Below are 24,191 nucleotides of genomic sequence, written 5' to 3' on the forward strand. Positions count from 1 at the left end.
GCTCACACCTGTAATCTCAGCACTTTGAGAGGTCGAAGTGGGCGGATCACCTGAGGTCAGGAGTTCGAGACCAGCCTGGCCAACATAATGAAATCCTGTCTCTATTAAAAATACAAAAATTAGCCGGGCATGGTGGCGAATGCCTGTAATCCCAGCTCCTCGGGAGGCTGAGGCAGGATAATTGTCTGAGCCCGGGAGGCGGAGGTTGCAGTGAGCCGAGATCTCGCCACTGCACTCAAGCCTGGGTGATACAGTGAGACTCTGTCTCAAAAAAAAAAAAAAAAAAAAAAAAAAAAATGGAGAGGTTTCCTCGAATATATCTTTTGTTCTGTGGGGTTCCTGCCTGCAAATCAAATGTTGGTTATCAGTGCAACTACTACAGAACCTGAGAAACAAAAAAGACTTCAAAAAATAAAAAGCAGCTCTTTCTCCTCAAGTATTTTAACCAGGAAAACTTAAAAAATTAGTCTAATTTGAAATCTTGCCTAATTTATATTCAATATATAGTCTAAAAATGCTTCCAGATTTAAAACAGAAAGAAAATCTTAAAAGCAAATGATTTTTCTCTCTCTTTTCCTTTCTTCAGGCTTTTCCTCCAAATGCGATCATTGTATTTTTCTACTGCAGTGCAGTGACTATATTCTTCACAATAATCAAACTGGTCAGTTATCGCCTACACCTCATGTTTGACAAAGGAGAATTAATTCAGCAAAAGCCCTCCAGAAAGGAAGAAAAGCCAAATAAAGACAAGGAGGCCAAAGGTGAACACATAACTAATCACAAAAATCCAAGGTAATATTTTCAATTAATGTGACACTTCAAAATTTAAATGTTTTGCTCTTGATTAAAATAAGTTTTTTATCAGTTGTTTATGAAATTACTAGTATAGGCAGACAGAAATATATGCATTTTTCTTATATTTCAGTATATACTTAAGCATAAAATTGATATTCATAATCAAGATGTTTTAACTGGCTTCCCAATAAATGTCTTTTTGGGAAGTCAATATGACCTTCTCATAAGATCTAGAATTCATTTGCCTTAGGCTTAGCACTGCAAAAAATTTCCCTTCACTGCTTTTAATGTTGTTATTTAAATGCTTAGAGCATGCCAGAGTATTTTAAAGAACAGCATTTGTGTTTGTTGATATAAAAGTAATACATTACATAGAACTGAAATATTAAGAGTAATTCTTGAGTTAGCATTCTTTTCACCATTCTTGTATTATTTCCTATAGCTCCTTAAGATAGCATGTCCTCTAATTTAAAAATAATGTTTATTATAAGATTTATCTGCTGCAGATGGTGGCTTATGCCTGTAAACCTTGCATTTTGGGAGGTTGAGGTGGGAGGATCACTTGAGTCCAGGAGCTTGAGGCTGCAGTGAGCCATGATTGTGCCACTGCATTCCAGTCTACCCAGACAGAGCGAAGCCCTGTCTCTTAACAACAACAAAAAAAGATTTATATGTAAGGAATATAACAAAATGGACTCTAGGAAAAAAAGCTTTTAGACTAGTACTAAAAGAGTCATGCTTCTGTTTGATAATATCGCTCACTGCTCTTGTGTTTCTCATGTTGGGTTAGCAATAATAGGCAGATTCACAATGGCAAAAAGGAAGAGGCCAGTCGAAACCTCTCCACGCCTCCCCTCCGCTGCAGCTCCAGAGGGCAAAGCATAACCTCTCATCACTCTTCTGGGCCATTGGTTAGTGGTCTTCTTTCCTGTTTCACCCTCTTCATGTGGTTTCGATGTTGATCTCACCTAGAATGGGAGTGTTCAGCAGCAGTGATTGTAGCTTGCATGCTGTAATCACTGGCCCGTGTACAGTGGAATATCACATCCCAGGGTCTGGAAATGGCCTGAAGGGTGCCCTTGGGACCATAAAATAAATGCCCAGTCATGTGTTCAAAGCACACTCTCTGGCCTTCCCTGCTGTCCACCTGCGCTGCTGGGTCAACCACACTGGGCAGAGAACCAATTTGTAGGCCTTTGCTTCTTTCTGTTGTCATTCATTTAAGTCATCATATCTGCAGTGCCTTCCACCTGAAATGGATATCACCTCTGCTTTCCATTTTAAATCACACTTGTCTTTTTGGGAAGTCAATAAATCACCTTTTTTCTAGATTAACTTTGTTGAGCTCCATTCACTATAGTGTAAGTAGTGGCTTCGTCCTTCTTTGCTTACTTTCTTAGTAGCAAATCTCCCTTTGTCACAGTACAGTTGTCTCGGTTGAATGTCCACATTTACATATGTTTGTATCCATTCTGGGCCCCATTTTATAGAAGCTTAAGGAGAGTGAACACTGTATTGTCTCTCCCCTACATGCCATTTAGAAAATCAGTGACTGCTGTCAGTTATTGCCGACTGTCTGGAAATGGATGGTCAGCTGAGTCATCTATTGATTTTTGTTTCTTTCATTTGTGTAGGAGTTGTCAGCACAGGAAACTGTAGAAGATCTCAAAGGTAAACTGTTAATCATTTATATTTTATCACAGCACTATCCTCAGTGAAGTGAGAAATATTTTTATAAAACAGAATGCCAGTGGATTAATTGAAAATAAGAACTATACCTAAGACTGCATAGTTATATTTTGACTTTGTTTCTTTAACTCTTAATTTTAATTTTTTCTCATCTGTATTTGTATATCAAGTCTTAATTCAAATTGTGATATTTTGTTGATCATAATTCATTGTCATTTCTCCAGTCTATGCCTCATTTCATATGGCTTATAAAGAGCAGACATATAAGTTTTTTACTAGTGATAAATTATCATCCATATAAAAATTTGTATTATAGCATATACATAAAAAAATGACAGGATAAATTGTACAGCATTCTGCATATCTGCCTTTCTTTCAAGTTACAGATTTTGTTTTGGGGGATCTTTCTTTTAACTTAAACAATTTTTGTTTTACATTTTTACTAACTTTTTTTTTTTTGTCTTTTGACTACCTGCAGAAGGCTTAGAAAAGATCTTTTGGAGGCCTGAATTAATTCCTTCCTTTCTCTGCAATTCTATTTTCTTTTCCACTACTACAAAGACAAATTTTGTGCACTATTTCAATTTTGAAAATAGTGTAAAGTTTAATTCGCTCTAGAAAATAGCTGAAATTAGCACCATAGCCCTGAACCCCTAAAATGAAGTTTCTTTTTTCATCGTTCAGTTGTATCCCATTATAACAATATGTAAAGGATTATCCATATTTTTTCTATATTATTGCTACCGAAATAAATTCACATGAGTTAGATTTCTAATATTTTAGTTGCACGTACAGCTTCATAACAACATTATGTGTTTTATATACACATATACAAGCACATACCTTTTTCTTCATATGAAACATATTCTTCCAGATTAGGTGTGCTATAATAATCTTACATACTTTGAATATCTGGTCTGGCCTTTTAATTTCACCATTCCAATTAAAACAATAATTTTCTATTTTTTATTTGTACTAAGAATTGCAGTAGAAGTTTTACATACATTATTTCATTCTGAGTCATAGTATGTAAAATGTACAGGTAGCATTTAAACCCATACCTGGCTACTAAATCCAGTGTTTCTTAGCAACACTGCAGTAAAGCAAAGAATTCTGTTTTTTCCTTAGTCAAATCTTATAAAAGATACCATCCTAGTTGGTGGTGTTCTACAGTATTTTAGGGGATTTGGTTCCAGGACCCCCGTGGATAACAAAATCTGTGGATGTTGCTCACGTCTCTTATATAAAACAGCATAGTATTTGCTTGTAACCTACACACATCCTCCTGTATACTTTAAATTATCTCTAAATTATTTATAATACCTAATACAATGTAAATGCTATATATATAGTTGTTATACTGTATTGCTTTTCATTTGTTTTATTTTTATTGTTGTGTTTCAAGAATAATTTCACAGTGGGAGTGTTATTTTAAAAAATAAGTATCCATGCAGCCGTAAATAAGAATGAGTTCATGTTCTTTGCAGGGACGTGGATGAAGCTGGAAACCATCATCCTCAGCAAACTAACACAGGAACAGAAAACTAAACTCACTCATAAATGGGAGTTGAATAATGAGAACACATGGACACAGGGAGGGGAACATCACACACCGGGGCCTGTCGGAGGTGGAGGGCAAGGGGAGAGATAGCATTAGGACAAATACCTAATGCATGCAGGGCTGAAAACCTAGATGACGGGTTGACAGGTGCACCAAACCACCATGGTACATGTATACCTGTGTAACAAACCTGCATGTTCTGCACATGTATCCCAGAACTTAAAGTAGAATAAAAAAAGTATCTAATTCCATTAGTTGCTGGTGCTGTTTTAGTTTTGTTATTATTCATTAGGTCTTGCTCTTGGGCATTACTCATTCATTTCTGATGCTAATAAAGTTGCCATGTGTCATTTCAGGTGTCATTCTATTAGAAGACCATCCCATAGCACCAGTGTCATCTACCTCACCTGGTATCAAAGTGGAAAGCTTACCTGCGTCTCAAGCACACATGCTGGAAACCACGCCCAAGTCAGTAATACCCGTAAAACCAGTTGCCACAGAAACTCTCATCAATGGTAAAGGAAAGGAAAGAGGAGGCAAGGGGCAGCCTCCTTTGCGCCACAGATCTGAGGGTGGCTTAGTGGATAAGGGACCCTTGAAGAAGTTGCCCCACCTGTCTTTGTCTCAGTATGACTTACTAGAAACAGACGTTTCTTTCCAGCCGTGGGGGAGTGAGAATTCAGTCCTGATTCCAGAACCTGTCAGTTGTCCCCAGGGCTCCATAAGGGAACGGGTACAAAGCAAGTCACCTCAGGACAGCCTGAGCAGCAGCTGCCCTCAATGTGACACCATCGTGGCCAAGCCTGTGGAGGAGCCAGCAGACACATCCTGTCAGGTAGATACCTCCTGCCAGGTGGACCTGCCCTTGCACCAGGAAGTGGACTCCTCAGATAGTGAGGTAGCTGTTACTCTCATTGATACTTCTCAACCCGGAGACCCACTGAGTCTACATGAGCCCATAAAAATTGTTATCACGATGAGCAGTACCCCAAACTCCATGACAGATTTGGAAAGCTCCCTCCACCTGAGGGTGGTTGGCACAGAGAAGACCAGTGTAAAGTCTGACGCTGAGCCCACTAACCCAGGGGCGGCCGGTTCTCCACATGCCGAGCAGATCTCAATTCCTGTAATCACCCTGGACCTGCCTGAGGGTGGGGGAGGAGGTGTTCCCTGTCCCGAAGGCAATAGAAGTGAAAGGACTCCAGAGAGACTGAAGACGAGGGTATCCACCAATCAGTGTTCTGGCTACGGATCTGGGGAGGGGGGAAATGCCATCAAGGATCACAGTTCTTCATCACGGGAACCCTGGGAATCGGTGTCCCGGCTTACACCTGATATAGCCTCTGAGTCTAAGGTGGGGAAGGAAGGCCAGACTAACCTTGACCCATCGTCTTGTAAGTCCAGCCATGAAAAGAGGCATGCCCGGGTGCTCAGTGTGGACAGTGGGACAGATGTCTTGAGTAAAAGCTCTGCAGAAATTGTTAACGATACAGAGAAAACAATGCCAACTTCCAAATCTGACCTAGAGGCTAAGGAAGGACAAATGCCAAATGAGTCCAACTTCCTGGAATTTGTCTCCCTGTTAGAATCCATTAATACTTCCAAGATGACGGCATCCAATCAACTGAATGGCTCAGCTGAGCAGAATGAAGAAAGTGGGCTTCTCCGAGGTGCGATTCCACGTCAGTTCCATTCTGATGATGACATAGAGGGCAATACACCTTTTTGCCATTTGTCTTGTGTAATTTGATTTTGCAAATAGTGAGACAACTCTTGGGTAATCGTTTGTTGCTTGGCTGTCTCATCAATATTTGCTGAATGTACCGATACTAAGCTCTGTGATGAACATGTATACATATATTGTCCTACTCTACCAGGACACTTAAGGCATTGTCATAATTTTTTTGCTTCCCTATAGAAGGCAAGACTATTTACTCCCAGAGAAATAAGCAATTATGTTTTACTACTGTGGCAAGTACTCCCAATAGATATTTCTTACTTTATGGAATAGATGCCTTCTGGGAAAGTTAATTCTAAGACAAATTTCTGTGAAGTGAATCTACTTTTCCTGCTGAGTTCTATTATAAAATACAGAATCCACTAATTATCCCATGTTGTACACATAATAATAACAAACACTTCTGCTGCTCTTAATTTATGCCAGGCAGTGTTCTAAGCACTTTGCATGTATTAACGAGGGTGACTGTACTTTGTGGTTTGCCTGGAAGGGTCCTCATTTACACATGTTTTGCCAACATAATTATTAAGAGCACTGACTTTCTCTCTCAAAAGAGTCCCCAGTTTAGATGATAAATTATACAGTTACTCTCATATTAACTCACTTACTCCTTATATAACTTTACGTTATGGATATACCATCATCCTTCTTGTTCTTTGGATGAGTCTCAGAAATTTTCCCTTGCCTTCCCAAGTATCTAGTAAGTTCAGGAGGTGCTGGAACTGAGATTTGATTCCAGGCAGTCTTGTTCCAGAGTCCTCGCTCATAAAAATTAAATGATATTTCCTATATGAAGATAAGGTACATTTATTTTCAGGTTACTTAATGTCTCTGGGCCTCAGTTTCCTCATGGATAAAATGATGTTACTGGACTAGAGCTTTTATAAGGTCTTTTAGCTTTAAATTCTGTTACTGCTGTGATTTCTGAGCATATCATTTCTACATAGACCTGTACTGAGATAGCATCTGTATGGTAGGAATGCTGACTGAAAGTTGTGTTTACATATGGTAGCTCATTTTCTGTGCTGTAGGTAGTAACGTTTCTTAGTGCTGGGATTTTTCCTCTGCTCTCTGGACAGCCAGGAGCTCCTCTGGCTCCATACTGGTTGCTCTGAGCAATTTTCTCTGATTCAGTTAAACTTTTTAACAGACAGGGTGGTATATAAAGCAGGAGTAACCTGAGATAAAAACTTTTGTATTTAAAGATTTGGGTGTTTATCATCTATCTTTATATTAATAAAGATTCATACCTCTAGGCTAGCACTGTCCAATAAAATTTTCTGCAGTGATAGAAATATTCCATATCTGCAGTCCAATATGGTAGCCAGTGGCCACATGTAGCTATTTAATACTTTAAAAGGGGGTTGTGTAGATGAGAACTGGCATTTTTAATTTCATTAGATTTTAATTCATTTAAGTAGCCATGTGGCTATTGGCTACTGTATTAGCCAGTGATAACCCAGAGCGCGTGAAGGCCTTCCCAGAAGCAGTGTGTCCAGTGGATAGAGCACTGACTTTGGAACCAGATAGCCCAAGGCCAGATTTTGGTTCAGTAATACCAGCTGGTTGAGCTTGGACAATTGATCAAATCCATCTGTGTTGGAGTTTCTTCTACAGAGCAGGAATCATAATATGTTATAGATTTATTGTGAGGATTCAATTAGGAAAATATGTGAAAAATTTTGCTATTTGATCAATTTTAGTCTTTTATTTTTGTTTTCCCCTCAGGCCGTATGTAAAGTTTATTTGGTTTGCCTACTTGAGTTTTTGCTCTTCTTAATTTTTTCAGCCAGCCACATTCAATCAGAAGGGTTAAACTGGAAATTGAGGTTGTGTGCAGGGAGATATGAGGTATTCTATGGGAAGAGATAGGCTTAGTTATCAAGAACTTGAAAGTACAGCAGGAAGGGAGGAGTTGGAATGAATTACATGCTTCTTTTAGGAAAGGACAGAGGATTTTAATTGAAGGAAGACAGAGACAGTGAATCTTTTAGCTCTTAGAAGGCCATCAACGTCAAAGGTGGCAAATTAGATGGTTTTTCAGTGATGCCATGTATCTTTGAGACTGGTAATATCCTCTTACTCTTCTTTCACTAAAGTATTTGTTATTATAATCTGAAAACCCAGTTTTTGAGTGTGTTTATAAAACAACATGATGGTGTTTAATGATATTAGCAGCTTAGGAAATGTTCTCTAATCTTTTTCCTGCTCATTAGTAGGACAGTGCTTGAACTTGGACCTGACTAGAAAAAGATACACAATTCCCCAGTTCTGTTTAATGTACTCTTATTTCCAGCCCAGGTTCTCTTCACAAACCGCCTTAGGATTATTCTCAGGTCTCAGAAATATCCTAGAATACAAGGCTATGGAAAACCACACACTTTTGAAAAGCCTTTAAACCATGTTTGTTTGCTTTTTTGTTTGACACAACTTTATTTTACTTTGTGGAAATAAATGAGGACCGCCCACATGAGAACAAGCAAAGTCTATTTATTCAGAGCTTGCTTATAGCTTATAGCAAGGGAGTCAGCGGTCATCGCTTGGGTTCAGCAGAGACTTAAAGGCAACTTGAATGAGAAAGCTTTATAGTGGAAAAAAAGGAAAGGCTTCGGATGTGCCCTGATTGGAGGTTATGGGCATTAGGAAGCTGGAGGTGGCTGGACTAGGAGTGAGGCATCCTATGTGCTTGGTTTGGTTTGGTTTTCTTTGGGTGGTCCTAAGTTGGAAGCAGGGACAGACATTAGGGAAGCTGTCGGTTATGAATCAGGTCCTGGCCATTTCGAGCTAATTATTATGGGGGTTATTGTTTGGCTTCCTGGATTGTTTGCCAGAAATAGTGGTCTGACTTCCTACAAGCCTGACTTGTGCATAGTATATTGGCTTCCTGGGCTGGTTACTCTGGATAATGGGTTGATTTTCTCACCTGGTTGCTGCAGATTATTGGTCAGAGTTCTACGTTTATGAATAGTTTCTGCCTATTGTCCATTTGTATATTCAGTCTCCTAACTTCTAAGAATTTCTAGGGAAAGAATCATGAATGTATATAGAAATGCTTATTGAAAAATTGTCTATAATATGGAAAATTGAAACAATGTAAATTTATAGTCAGGGTCTATTTAAATTATACCATTATCAGTGTAATATTATATAACTACTATTTTTAGATGATGTAGATGAATATCCAATAACATTAAATATTTATAATAGTTTAAGATAAATATAGGTATAAAACCATACCTGCATTATGACTTCATTTTTGTAAAAAAAAAAAAGTGCGTATATCTAGGAAAAAGAGACTGGTGTGATATATATCAAATTGGCTCCAGTGGTAATATCATGATGGCAGGATTAAGAGTGATTCAAAGTTTTTTCTTTTGTATAGTTTTAAATTACATACAATGACTGTGTACTATTTTTATAAACAGAAACATTTCTATAAATGTATTTTTTAAGGAAAAAAGGAAAAAAACCGTCCATATGTTGACTTATGTAATGTACCCATTTAAGAGGAAAGGAGTCTAAGATATGATAAAGAGATGTGAACAAATGAATTCAAAGACACTTAGTGTGAAGCAGGAGAGCTGTGTCAATATGCCTTTCTGCGATTTTTTATGAGGCATGATTACTGGCTAAAGCTATTTGTTATGATAGCACTTTCTTATAAATGTGTTTCTGGAAAACTGTGAAAACTTCTATCTTGACAGGCTGTCACATGAAATGCAAACATTTTCATACCAAGGAAATTCTTATGGTAGTTTCACAGATGTGCTGAAAATGTTTATGTTCAGGACTCACAGAGAAGCCAGCATTGCTCCTCTAATTACTTGAAGTTTAAGGATGAATAACTTTGTTATATATGCAAGGATGTGATTTATATCCCACAGACACTAACACAGTTTTGCTTTCTGAGGGCTTAGGCAGATCTTGATAGACTTTTCGAATGGTGTGTCTTGAAAGAACTTGTAGGTTCAGGCTCAATTCTGTTCTCTCAGGCACAGGCTGTTGAGCTTAAGAGCCAATCATTTACTCAGAGTAAGTCATGGGAGTACAATGGTCCTTTTGATCTTAAAAGTGACTGTTGGAATGTGTCCACAGAAAAGGAAGGGCTGATCCTCAGGGACATATACAGTCCATTTTGCATAATGGTATAACCTGAGACCCTTAGTGGTTTGTTGTTTAAAGAGGATTCAAAAAATGCAAAAAATAAAAACAATCATTACCTATTGATCTTGGAATTCTCATTCATCTTAAAATGTTCTCAGGGCAAGGAATAGGTATTGTAGCTCTCTGTGTCCTACACAGTGCTAAGCATATTGTTCAAAATCAGCTATACTTGGCCGGGTGTGGTGGCTCATGCCTGTAATCCCAGTACTTCAGGAGGCTGAGGTGGGAGGATCACTTGAGGACAGGAGTTCAAGACCAGCCTGAACAACATAGCGTGCCCCTATACCTACATAAAATTTTAAAAATTAGCTGGATGTAGTGGCATGTGCCTGTCATCCCAGCTGCTTGGGAGGCAGAGATAGGAGAGTCACTTGTGCCCAAGAGGTTGAAGCTGCAGCGTGCTATGACTCCACCGTTGCACTCCAGCCTCCAGCCTCCAGCCTTGGCAACAGGGCCAGACCCTGTCTCAAACAAACAAACAAACAAAAACAACCCCCGCCCCCAGCTATACTTAACAAGTATTTGCTTTATGAAGGGGACAATTCTAGCTTTAGCTTGAAAATTCAGTTTTGGAGAGTGAGAAGAAAGACTGATAAGATTTATAAATGGTAAAGGGGACCTTGTCCTGAAGTAGCCAGATTTGTTTTTGTAATTTTTTAAAATCTGAAGTTATTCATTTATGAGATATGAACCTTTCAGACCTATGTAACCTAAATGGGTGATTTCCAGCTGGGCACATGTGTGGTCACCGAGTTATTTCAAGGGAGTCCCTCAACCTGTATATAAAATAGTAGGTGTTTGTAGACACCTAAATAACATGTCTCAAACTTATACATACTTCTGTTTTTCACATATATGTAGGTACTTCCATAATTAAAAAAATGAAAAATTATTTAAAAGCCTTTTGCATGCAGAGGAGCTGCTTAGATTTTCTTTCTATTCTTGTTTCAGTTTTGGTAACTTATTTCCCAGACCTTTCACATTGATTTATTTTATATTAAATTAACAAGTAAAGCAATGTTTTTCAGATAACTGTTCCCAGGAAAAAAAGGAGGAAATCCTGGAAAATGAAAAGCCCAGTGGACACAGTTCTAAGCAAGGAAAACCAGACTTGCAAAGTCAAGACCATACTAGCACTGGCCCCGCATGCACTCAGCCTGCCAAGACCACAGCCTTGTAAGGATAAGTTACTTAATTTAGTTTCACTTGGTCATAAAGCATGAGACAGCCTCATTTACTGGCTTCTGCTTTTAATGTGTTATAAAGGATAAGGAGGAACTTCTAATCATTTTTTTTGAAACTTTTATATGTGTTAAGTTTCCAGGGCAATAGACAAAGACAGATAATCTACAGGGTAACTTCCCAACAAGATAGTTCTGTCTTGCAAGTCATCAGTGGGCCTGAAACATCTGTACAAGAAGAGATATCTGTGGATGCTATGCATGTCTTCATTGATGAACATGGTGAGTCTTTGGAGCTCTTTACTAATGAACAAGCAGGGAAAACTGTCAGCTTTCTCAGGACTCAGCATGATACCTTAGCATGAGTACTAGACTTAAGAACTGGAAGACTTAACCCTGTGGTTGCCCACATACTGTTCTTTGAATGGAGTGTGCTGCCTCCCATCTCGGGGCCTTTACACATGCTGTGCCCCAGTGTGTGCTATTGATTTTTTCAGATCTTAGTCCTAAGGTAAGTTTTTCAGGGACACCTCTCCTGAACTCCCCAGACTTAATCAGTTTCATCAGTTTTTGTTGTTCTCTTAACACTTATCTCTTTCGTTCTTTGATAATATTACAGCTTGTATAATAATTTGATTAATAGCATTTCCCCCTCACAGTTATCAACTTCAAGAGGGCAATGCCCAGTACTTACTAAATATTTGTTGGACCTGTGTTGCACACCTGACCTTGATATATTTTTTCAGCACCTTGTTTTAAAAAGGATTTAAAATAGTATACATAGAGAATTATAAAGTGGCAAGTTCAAAGTTCAAAGGATAAGGGATATAGGTCCTAGTTTTTCTGGGATGGGTCTTGGCTTGTGTATCATATAGCTCCAGTAGTGCTTGTTATTTTACTCGCAAAAGGATCCTGGTTTGGAGAATAAATTATATGGTTACTTTATCTGGAGTTCGGTAGTTTATAGTTTTAAATGCTTTTGCATGTGCAGAAATATAAGGGACTTTTACATCATAAAGAACAACATTAGCACTTACATGAAAGCCTCCACAGGGGCTGCGGTTGTCATTACAGTTTCTCTTGGTGGAAAACACCTTTGCGTTGGAGGGCCATCTTCCAGCTGCTCACAACAGACAAGGTTAATTATGCTCCTGTGTCAACTGAAGAAGGCACTAGTAGGAGCTCTTCTGGGCAGAAACCGGATTTTCACACCTCAGTATCCTGAACTGCTTTAGTGGAGCTAATTGAGCTCTGCAAATTAATTCCATCTCTTGCTTTTCCTCATTAACAGACTGACACATCAGTCAGTGTGCTGTGACACTTGCTCATCTGCACCGTTGGAGGCAGAGATGGTCTCATGCGGTCCACCAATCAAAACTGTACTCTTAATAAGCTGCTTTTTGCACATGATACTGAGGTATTCGTATACCAAAAAATCTGGTTATATCCTAGCACAGATCATGCTGACACATGAAGAGAACGTATGTAAAATGAATTAAGAGATGATACAAATAAGTCTATCAAAAGCAATTAAATAATAAGTAACCAAGTCAAAACTTGTCTAAGCATATTAGCAGGGAAGCAGGTCGAAGAAAATTTTCTTAGTAAAGTTTCTTTCAGACATCCTTCAACTTCTCATGATATATGTTCTATGCAGAAATATAAAGAATGGACCCCGATTGTCAACAGTTATTATAACAGACCAAAATAAGTTTCCTTTTAACTTGAAAATTGTATAAGTTGAAACGATTCTATATGAATAATTATGTCATATTCTTTGCTGAAATTTTCTGATTTTACAGGGGAAATTAGATCCTGTTATTTAAAATCTGGAAATCAGAAAGAAGGCCCTTTACAGCCTCTACCATCAAATAGTGACTGTCTCTCTCAGGCTCGGTGAGTGGAGCTTTGTTTCCAGGCTTGAGAGCTGTTGCATTGCTGGGAGACACAGCGATGAAGATAAAGTGAGGATTCTGGTTTAGAAGAAATGTGTTAATCCCTTTGTAGTTGTTAAGGCATGTGGTTTTGTATGAAAGAAAAAGAAAATCTGACATTGTGAAATAATGAAAAATAAATGAAACCATTTTCATTGTTGCTGCTTCCAAAAATGAAGATAACATGTAGGTAGTATAAATAGACAGGAACTCTGTATAAACATAATAATGTTCCCTTCAAGAAAGATGGTGATGCAGCTCTCAAACACATTATTAAATTTGTCCCAAGGAGTGGACTAGAAATGTGGTTAGTTCTCATTTATTCTCATTTACAGTAATAAAGGCAAACTGTTTTACAGATAGATACACATCTTTTCTATTTTACTTCAGAATGCTTTGAATAACTTTCTTAATTATGCTGATATTAAATTAGTTGATGAAGTTGATATTAAATTAGTTTGCATATCTGGGACATACGATGATTAATAGTGCGTTGGGAAAACTGTACGTCTTGTCAGTGGCAGACGGAATTCATCCTTCATCCTGGGCTTCAAGATTCTTTGTGGATAATCCATATGGCCATGTCTCAGTTGGTTGCTCTAAGTGTGGAAGTAAATTGTTCATGTATGCTTCTTTAGAATTATATGTATATTTGAGGATTTATGGGAGACTTTCACGGTGTAACTGGAATGTCTTGTGCTTCACATCTAAACCTTAATTTCAGAGTCTGTGACCCCATGTGTCTTTCCAAGTTTAAAGTGTTCCCAAGGGTTTATGGGAAATTCAGGGGGAGGGTCCTGTGTGCTTAGAATAAAGGCTGTCTTTGTCCTTGCATTCTGGCCTCCACGTGGAATGCTGTCGTGTACCAGCTTCTTAGGGCATTCTCTCTTTAATGCCACTACTGTTTCTTACCTGCTTAGGAATGCTAGTGCCATTCAGGTAGGTCTGATGGGAACCGTAGGTGACGGCTCTCTCCTGCCATGCAGTCCTTCCCAAGCTTTGCATTAAAGCAGACTGCATGTGCCCAAAGTCACTCCTGTGGGGAAACAGAAATCTTGTTCATGCCCCACTTGCCGTCCACTCTTCCTCCTTTTCCCTCAGGTACCATGGACCAATCCAAACATCACAAACTTCTTCTTCTCCAGCCAACAAGCATGCAAAGTCCCCATGCACATGGACACCCAAGAGGAGAGGGAGGTTTGCTCTCCACATCTTTACTCTAACCTCCAGGACATTCTAGACGTTATGATGGTTTGATGAGTTTAGTCATCTAAGATGGCAGCTTTCTCAGACAAAATATGTAATTGCATGAGAACACAGCTTTGAAAACTGTCATATTATTCTGCAATTCCCAGCTAAAAGTTGAAGTTTTTCTAAGCTGAATTTAGAACAAATTCTTCTTTTATCCCAAAGTAAAGTTACAAGATTTTTGTTTTTAATTTTTTCCCCCCAGGATAAATATATGTCATTTTTCCCCTAGGTTAAACACTTGAACTGCATTTGTCAGTAATGGTAGTTAGAATAAGGCCATATATCCAGAGCCTTAAAGAACTGAAAATTTATAGTATCCAAGTAAAAATGAGAGAGAGGACCTATAGTGTTTTCATTAAGCCTCAGTTCCTTAGGCTCTGCCTCTTCTAGCATGACCTGTTAACTTGCTTTCTCCCCTTAAATTTCTCTCTCTTTATTAAACTTCCTGCAGCTTCTGCTTTCTTTCATTTCCTCTGCATTTCCTTTCCAGATTACAGCTCTTTTATATTTAACCTGCCTTCCATTTCCAGAGCTGCCTGGACATAGGTTTGCCACAGTGGATTCAGCCTTGGTGAAACGGCTTTTGGTGAGGTTGTGTTGGGTGCTGCGGGGGTGTTGGACTGAGAGGCAACTGAATGTGTTGATGCTGAACTTCCTTGTGAGGCGTGTGGCTTGGTGGAGAGTCTCAGAATACCAGGCCCTTTCTTACGTGCCTTTTCAAGTCCACAGAATAGCCAGACCCCTTTCTGTTACAGAGGAAGGAAACCCATCTCAAACAGGTTTAAGCAAAGTGGGGATTTTGCGGTGATGTAACTGAACAGTCTTGGGTCCATCTGTCTTCAGGAGTGTCTAGATAAAGAGGTTCAGATTGAGTCATTGGGGCCTAGTTTTGCCATTTCCATCGCTCTCCTGCTCCTCTGTTTTGACACCGTTCTCAAGCATCTCACCCCGGCGGTCAAAAGACGGCGGTCGTTACCCTAGATCTTGTGTCTTCTCTCATCTAAGTCCAGCAAGAACAGTATGCTTCTTTCCCATAGATCCCATGGAAGGTCTCATTGTGTCTGATTGGTTCTGACTGAGCCATATTCCCTGAGCCCAATCACTAAGACCAGGCAAGCACTTGGCCTGGGCTTACGTACACACACAGAGCTGGATTCGAGGTTCCCACGAGACTGGAAGGGGCTGGCTCTCCGAGGGATGTTTGGAGTTCTGTGGATAAAAGCCGGGCAGCAAAAATCAACAGGTGACCCCGAGGACTCTGTTTCTGGTGAAAAGGCAACTGAATTAATTACTGAGCGCCTGTAAAGAGAAAAATGTTCAAGTTTTTTGCAAGCAACTTTCCCCTTGAAGAAAATCTTTATTGAATGGCCCTAGTCACCCCTAGCTTTTCTCATGCGTGAATGCTCCAATGGGCAAGGTCTTGGTCCACCAGTCTCAGATAGCAACTTCTGGGTCTTTGACTATCTGCTCTTTCTCCAGCATTATTTGACAGGGTGTTGGTCTTAAGAGTTCTAGAAAAGGGCTGGGCATGGTGGCTCACACCTGCAATCTCAGCACTTTTTTTTTTTTTTTTTTTTTTTTTTGAGATGGAGTTTTGCTCTTTCACCTAGGCTGGAGTACAGTGATGCAATCTTGGCTCACTGCAACCTCTGCCTTCCAGGTTCAAGTGATTCTCCTGCCTCAACCTTCCCAGTAGCTGGGATTACAGGTGCCCGCCACCGCACCTGGCTAATTTTTGTATTTTTAGTAGAGACAGGGTTTCACCATGTTGGCCAGGCTGGTCTCAAAACTCCTGACCTCGTGATCCGCCAGCCTTGGCCTCCCAAAGTGTTAGGATTACAGGCGTGAGCCACCACACCTGGCAATCTCAGCACTTTTGAAGGCTGAGGTGGGAAGATCACTTGAGTCTCGGGGTTTGAGACCAGCCTGGGCAACATGGCAAGACTCCATCTCTACAAAAAACAAAACAAAACATAGCAAAAACACCAACAAACAAGAAGAGTTCTAGAAAAGAAAGACACATTGCCATGTGTAACTTCTCTTTCTTGTGCTTCAAAGATAAAGTGAAATAATACACACGGTTTGCTATCATATGTATAGTTAGTCCTTAAGATAGAAAATAGAGGGGACTTTGTTATGTGGTGTTGTGGCATTCAGCGGCCCATTTGGGCACAGGACATACACAGTGCTTCCTGTCAGATGCATGAGCACAAAACTCCAGTCCCTTCACTTAGCAAAATTACAGCATTGAAGCTGTTCCCTAGGCAGTTCTGGAAAAGCAGTTAAGGCACTACCATCTGTTTAATTCGTGCTCAGGAAAAACGAGTCAGTCCTATGTCCGTCAGACGATCTTCTGGATTTAAACTGCTGTCTGACAGGCTTAGGGTGGATATTCCGATTGTCTCAAACATCTCCCCAGAGTCTGACACATGGAAAACTGTGCTACCCATTCATGGGGGGCTAAGTTCTTTGGATTTGTAATAAGCTTTGTCTTTTGCAGAAGCCCATGATGTAATGATGATTTGGGAATCTTTGGGTTGGCTATCTGAAAGGAAAATTCTCAGAAAGCAGAATAAGAACCAGCTATCAGGCTCAATTTAGATTTTTGAATTTCTGAATTAACATACTAGTGCATGTGTGCACTCGTGTGAGTTCATGTGCACTTGGGGGTGTCATCGCTGTATCTCTAATGGTAGGGGTAAAGAATGGAACCAGAGCAGAGCCAGTGAAATGCCAGCAGGTCAGGATTTTGCCCCATGGAAGGACCAAGTAGCTTGTACCTTACCCCTGTGTTCCCATGTGCAATATTATGGCAGTTCGTGGCCCTGAACGAGGCACTTTCCTTCAGTAGTTCGGGTAGTAACAGCCACCATTTGTTAAACACTTACACACTAAGCTAAATGTTAAATTATCTAATTTTTCTGTGCAACAAAACTAAGGCTGGTGACACTAGCTCTATTTTACAAATAAGGAAACTAAGACTGATTGCCAAAAGTGCTCTGCTTCATGTAGATAGTAAGTGGCCAGTGGACAGGTGAGTCTCCCTCCCTGCTCCCGTCCCCCACCGTGGCGTCACAGGCTCAGGGTTCCTCAGAGCCCAGGCAGATGTGATAAATAGGTGAAGCTGGCCCAGTGTGGAATGGTAGAGAGGAGTGGTGATGACTGCAGTAAATCAGAGGGCATTCATCCCATCTGAAGGGCATTTATCCCATCTGAAGGGCATTCATCCCATCTGAAGGGCATTCATCCCATCTGAAGGGCATTTATCCCATCTGAAGGGCATTTATCCCATCTGAAGGGCTGCTGCTATGTTAGTCTACTTATGATGGCTCATAAGTCCCAGGTGATAGGATTTTCCAGTTTTTTCCACAGGGAGCTAGAAATGCATATTTGTATCTAAAAGTGTATTTTGTTTCATGTTGTTGATTTTAAGTTTTTGTTTGTTTGTTTGTTTGTTTTGTTTTTTGAGATAGAGTCTCCGTCTGTCACCCAGTCTGGAGTGCAGTGGCGCGATCTCGGCTCACTGCAACCTCCGCCTCCTGGGTTCAAGTGATTCTCCTGCCTCAGCCTCCTGAATAGCTGGGATTACAGGCGCGCGCCACCACACCCGGGCTAATTTTTTTGTATTTTTAGTAGAGACGGGGATTCAACATGTTAGCCAGGATGGTCTCAATCTCCTCACCTCGTGATCCGCCTGCCTTGGCCTCTCAAAGTGCTGGATTACAGGCGTGAGTCACCACGCCCAGCCGATTTAAATTTTTTTTAACAACACCGCAGACCACAGGTTGTGCGTGGTTGGCTGTGGCCTGTGAGCTACCTGTGGTCAGCCTCTGCCCTGCCCCCTCCAGTGGGAAAGCAGCCTCTGCCCTGCTCCCTCAGCCCTTCTTGCACACATGTGCGGCATCCAGATGCCCCTAGGTGATTCCCACTGCAGGCTCCTCCAAACCACCTTGCCAAGTTCTCCACTCATTGCTCCCTTTTGAAACTCTCATCTTTGAAAGCTCAAGTTACAATCTGCCTCTGTTATGCTTCTTTTCCTTCTCAGTCCTCTCTGAAATTCATCTCTTCAAGTTGCTGCCAGGAGGATGCTGATCACAGTCTCCCTGGTATCTCATTTATTTGTAGAGAGTTCTCATCTCTTTTTCTAGATTGCATACATCTAAAACCAGCCTTTGCTTAGCCCTTTATAGGTAGGTGCTCAATAAATGTGGGATTAAATCAAATGAATCATTGGAAATGACAAAGATGGCCCAGTTGGAGTTCTGGGGTGAGGGACAGCAGGAGAAGCTAAACAGGAGGGGTGGAGTAGGGCCCTGGGGCCCATGAAACCCGGTGGAGGAGTGTGGTTTGTTCTTTATGCAGCAGGAGTGATGGGAATCTATTTGCAGAGCAAAACAACCCTGATGAATGTGGGATTATCAAAACGACCTCAACAAATAAATCCCTCATCTTTGGTGGGACGGTTGGAGGGAGAGCCAGAAGCACTAGCAGTTTGCCAGATCAATGCATTTGAACACAGAATGTGATCTTCTCCTTTTATAAGTGGGAAGGTACAGCAAAATGAAACATGTAAAATGACCCTTTTAAAACCAATCTACATAGAAATCAGAGGTGGAGACTCAAATTAAATTTTCCAGTCTTGAGTTTTTATTATTTTTATTTTTAATTTTTTTGAGACAGGGTCTTGCTCTGTGGCCTAGGCTGGAGTGCACTGATGTGATCTCGGCTCACCACAACTTCTGCCTCCTGGGTTCAACAATTCTCCTGCCTCATCCTCTCAAGTAGCTGGGATTATAGGCATGCACCACCACACCTGGCTAATTTTTTGTATTTTTGCTAGAGACGGGGTTTTGTCATGTTGGCTAGGCTGGTCTCGAACTCGTGGCCTCAAAGTGATTTGCCCTCCTCACCCTCCCAAAGTTCTGGGATTATAGGCATGAGCCACCGCACCCAGTCCAGCCCTGTGTTTTATTAGTTCATAAGGAAACAATTTTCTCTGTCTGTATGAAAGCTAACAACAGAGGAAAATCTGACACTGAGAATTTTACTTCCTTGAAATCAGAGGTTTAGTATCTAGCTATGTGAACACAAGTTTTGTCTCGGACTTATCTGGGTTCAAATTCCAGCACTGATATTTACTTTTTGTTTGACGTTATGCAACTTGCTTAACCATCTTAAGTATCCATTTTCTAACCAAAAAATACAGATAATACTTCTGTAATTAATTCACTGGTTTGCTTTAAAAATTAAATGTGGGCCTGGTGTGGTGGCTCATGCCTGTAATCCCAGCACTTTGGGAGGCCATGGCGGGTGGATCACAAGGTCAGGAGTTCAAGACCAGCCTGATCAACATAGTGAAACCCCGTCTCTACTAAAAATAAAAAATTAGCTGGGCATGGTGGCACATGCCTGTAGTCCCAGCTGCTTGGGAGGCTGAGGCAGGAGAATAGCTTGAACCTGGGAGGCGGAGATTGTGGTGAGCCGAGATCATGTCACTGCACTCCAGCCAGGGCAACAGAGCAAGACTCAGTCTCAAAAAAAATAAAAAATAAAAAATAAAGGTGATAGTACACATGCAGTGCTTAGGACAGCGCCTGCCATAGAGGGTCCTCAGTCAGTGTTAGCTGTTGTTACTGTCTTTGGATAGAAGCAGGACTTCAGGTAAAGTGCACTGTGACTTGATATACCAAAAGATGTTGACTTTTGTTTCTTGATTTTTATAACAAAATATCTGATTTTATATAACAAAAGAGACTTTTGGCCAGGTGGAAGCCTTTCCTCTAGTGCTTTCATGAGTTGGTTTATGTGATTTTAAGGCATTCCCCTTAAATACCTGTTGTATTCCAACATCTTGGCATGTATGATAATTTTAGAGTAGGTCCTTTAATATATGTCCTTGGCTTTTAATGCAATTAGATTTTAAGTTTTCTGTTACAGTAAACAAACATAAACTTTGATTTTGAACTTGGAAGGATGCCTACTTGGGCTGTAAGCCATTCAGCCATGGAAGATATATTGGAAAAGCAGCCTTTTCCCCATAAGGTGACTTCAGTGGCTGGGACTGTCTCCAACTGGGCCATTAAACGGCTGATTCTTATTATTGGCAAAAAAGCCATTTCTCTTAGCTATTGTTGAGCCTTGTTACCATGTGACAGTTTTATATCCCTGACTCCCAAGTATGAATAGGGAATTGTTAGTAATGTAACTTCCATGTCTCTTTGGGGATTCCTGAAGGAAACTGGGAGAGGAAACAAATTTCTCTCCTTGGCCCCACTGTCACTGTGGGAACCAGTGCGGTTCTTGTGGACTGTGGCAGAAACATAAGCAGCATTTTCCGGTTGTACAATAGCTGTCCATAGAGCAGGTACCTTTGGTAACATTACCTAACACAGTTCTGCTTTCCCCAGAAACCGGAATGAGGAAACTACAGCTTGAATTGCAGCCTTTAGAATTGCTAGTAGGAAAAACTGCCAGAGGATAAATCCACTTGAGTATTTTATTACCCAGAACACAAGATTGATTCAGTAGTTCAGAGCCAAAATGAACTAATTTGCCCAGAAAGTTGGAATTGCTAATCTGCCTAGAAAACCAAAGTGGAAGTAGGCTATCTGCCTAGGAAGTTGGAGGTGAAGCTGCTTAGAAAGTTGAAATGTGTTTTTGAGTGCAGAGGGTTTGTTGCAGAGTGAAGTTTTATTACTACTCAGTAGATCTTGTAATTAAAGCTTGATAGTTTCTCTTTTTTGTTCAGCAAATATTTATATTTCTTTGTGTATAAATTAATCCAAGTAATATAGCAGAGCTTTCTTCTATGGACAATCTATAACCATGTTTAAGTACTAATCTGGCTTTTACGGTGTCATAAGCAATCTAATGGAAATGCATGCAAAATGCATATCATCTGCTCCCCAGTGAAATCTGATTGGAAAGACATGATATTTACATTCATTTTGAGGATCTATAACTCACAAAATAGGCATGGTAGTCTACTGAATGGAAGAGTCATTCTGTAGCAAATTTGTTTGCAGTACTTTTTTGGGGGATTTTTATATCAAGGATGGAACTTCAACTTGTTTTTATTTAAAAAATAAGAGTAGGATGGTAATATAAATATTTATCTGAATTCACTTATTCATGGCTTTTGTTTTTGAATTATCGTAGCAAAGATCTAGCAGATATTTTTAGTTTATAAATTAGGCTTATGTTTGAAAGCTGCCATATATCTCTGAACCCACTGTGTACCATACTGCAAAGGTGGATTGAAGCCCTGTACTTAATCTTTACTACCTCCTCAGAGTTCTTACTCTTTTGTTGACATTATCAGCTTCTCTGACCCTTATCTCAACAAAACCTCTTACTTATTGGGATTAACTTTCAGGAAAGTCCTCTAAAGCCACAATGTTTAATTATCTACCTGGTTCCCAAAGAAGATAAGCAGGCAGAAAACGGCAATAAATAATCATGTCTGTTTAGACTGTGTTTTTAACTTTAGTCAGAAGAAATAATAGTGACACTCTGACTTGGAATAGCTGAACAGGAATGTGAGGCAATAAAACAAGTCAACTAGATATTCAAAATGAAGAGTAAAACATTGTGACTTCTCTCGATATTAGATATACCCAGTACCATGTGCCATTCAATTATAGTTTAGCAATTTCGTCTTTTATTACAAATATTTGAGATATGCATATAGCTGCCTCACTCACTTAATTTGGATAGTAGAGAGATAGGTATTTGCTGCTTCAAATTTGAAAAACTTGTGTGGGCTCTTGGTGCCTTTGATCACACGGAGGTGGAAAAGATTGGCAAGAAGCAGATGATCACCTGGGTCTACCTTGGAATAGTGTCTGCCCTCCGAAATTTCCATGTCCTCTCTTTTTGGCTTTCACTTTTTACTCTTTGCTCCTTTCACTGTCATTCTTATCTTGTTTTCTTAGACGTATTAGAAAGAGATTGTACTTTCACCCAGGCATAGAGGCATAAGGACGAAAGGTTTGTGAGGTTGATTCTAGAAAGACTTTTGTTCTCTGGGGCATTTTCTCTGAAAGCCTGAGAATTGGCCCTGCCGCTCAGTGTGGTTCTGTTCCGGTGGCAACAGCCACTGCTGCCACATGATGGCAGTCAGGTCCCATGCTCCCAGCCTTGCCTCACTTCCACGGTGTTGCTGCCTTTTTCTCTGATACTCACACAAATTTTACTGTCACATAAAAGGAGAGTTGAACAAGAATCCCTGTTAAAATTCAAAATAACAGGTTATGGTTTTCAGAACAGTGCTGCTTTAGTTAAACATCCTACATATTGAACATGTTGCTGGGACTTTCATTTCTGTGTCCCTCTATGCGCCTTGTGCCCATGTCCCTGGAGGAAGCCTGAAAAACAAGGAAAGAGGCAGAAAAAGGGAGGCCCTCTCTCTGAGAGTGATAGGCTATCGTCTTTAAACTCTGGGGAAGATGAAGAATTTCAAGAAATGTTTTTCCAATATCAGTGAGACAGTGTAGAAGAAGCACATGTATTTTGACTGTCTGTTGCTTGTAGAAGCTCAGATGGTGGAAACCTGGGGAGTCCAGTATGGTGGAATATCGTCATGGTCAATTTGAGGCCCAACTCCTTCCATACAGAAGTGCACTCTTCTGGCCCAGACTAGATCCTAGCCCCAGGCCCGTCTTTATTACCTTCTAGTGGCAGCACTTTTAGAAATTTCCACCATTAATCACTATTTCTGCTATTGCTTGGAGCTCAATCTAGCTTAAATAAACTTATCTCTGCTATAGCCCTGAACCAAACTAGTTTACCAAAGATTCACCAGAGAACGGGATAATTGAGACCAGATGTGCTAAGTATCATGTACTGTAGTTCACAGAATAGTTACTACAGGCTTGGGATATTTCCATTTCCATTATTGTTTTGGAGGAAGAGAAAATGTCTCTTGAAACTTAACACTTTCACTTTATATGTATTAATGTGGGAAACGCTTTGGCTTTAAGTTACTAAGATACTGTCTTTTTAGATGATTATGCTGCTCACAGTCTATAACTTAAAAAAAATGAGAGAGAATAAGCAGCAAATACTTGGAGAAGAGACGCTAGCAAAGAACATAGACTTTGGAATTATTCAAAGATTGCGCTCCTGTCCACCTGTCCATGTCAGTGATTTTTGTGGACATCATCGTCTCTTTGGTACTTGGGTGGGCAAGCTGGATTATAACTACACTATCAGGACACCAGAGAATTGTATCACATAAGGGAAACATCTCCATTTGAGCAATGCTTACTGTAAGCATGTAACCATTTCCTCCTGGCCAAATGGAGAGCCCATATACACATGACAATACAGATGACAATACAGGTTTCTGATGCAGACATATACCAGTCATTAGGCTCAGAAGAGAATCTTTCTGAATATGCCTATGCCTTGTCTAGAATACTCAACCCTCATAAAAGAGGTTAATTAAGAGGGAAGTTAATATGCTGTTTGAGACTGTCTTTATAAAATAAGGAGGATTAGGTGTGATTTGAGGGCAAGATACTCTTCCCCTATGCCTGCTAACAGAGACACCTGAAATTAATATACCATTTGTGTAAAAGCATAGGAGTTATGTTGCTATTTAATATAAGAAAAAGCAAAGTCAATCCTATATCAACAAAAGGAAGTAAAAAGGGCCAGGGATGGTTATGAAGTACCTAATATATGAAATGCAGTGTTCACTGCTTTACATACATAGTCTGGTTTAGTTTTCACAATGATCCCTACGAGGAAAATATCTTCCTGATTTTATAGGGAGGATTTAAGGTAGGAAGACAACATGCTTATAGTCAGAGATAGTGAGTAGTATACTTTAACCTAGTTCTGTTTAATTCTGGAACTGACCCAAAAGATTTTAA

The 24,191-nt window shown here is 40.0% G+C and overlaps 1 protein-coding gene across 2 annotated transcripts in view; it reads left to right on the forward strand.

Annotated features, from left to right (window-relative positions):
- PCNX2 (pecanex 2) overlaps positions 1–24,191 on the forward strand; it is a 309,377-nt gene that overhangs the window by 32,853 nt on the left and 252,333 nt on the right. The window contains exons 2-8 of one of the 2 annotated variants that reach the window (XM_024927813.4): positions 587–792; positions 1,586–1,706; positions 2,430–2,466; positions 4,402–5,715; positions 10,976–11,123; positions 11,265–11,410; positions 12,931–13,024. In XM_024927813.4, the coding sequence (XP_024783581.4) occupies positions 587–792; positions 1,586–1,706; positions 2,430–2,466; positions 4,402–5,715; positions 10,976–11,123; positions 11,265–11,410; positions 12,931–13,024 (2,066 nt within the window). Of the gene's footprint in view, positions 1–586; positions 793–1,585; positions 1,707–2,429; positions 2,467–4,401; positions 5,716–10,975; positions 11,124–11,264; positions 11,411–12,930; positions 13,025–24,191 lie in introns of those variants that run through there. The other variant, XM_034949151.3, reaches the window with a different exon arrangement.

The sequence above is a fragment of the Pan paniscus genome, chromosome 1 (assembly GCF_029289425.2).
Source record: "Pan paniscus chromosome 1, NHGRI_mPanPan1-v2.0_pri, whole genome shotgun sequence".
Classification (NCBI taxonomy): Eukaryota; Metazoa; Chordata; class Mammalia; order Primates; family Hominidae; genus Pan; species Pan paniscus.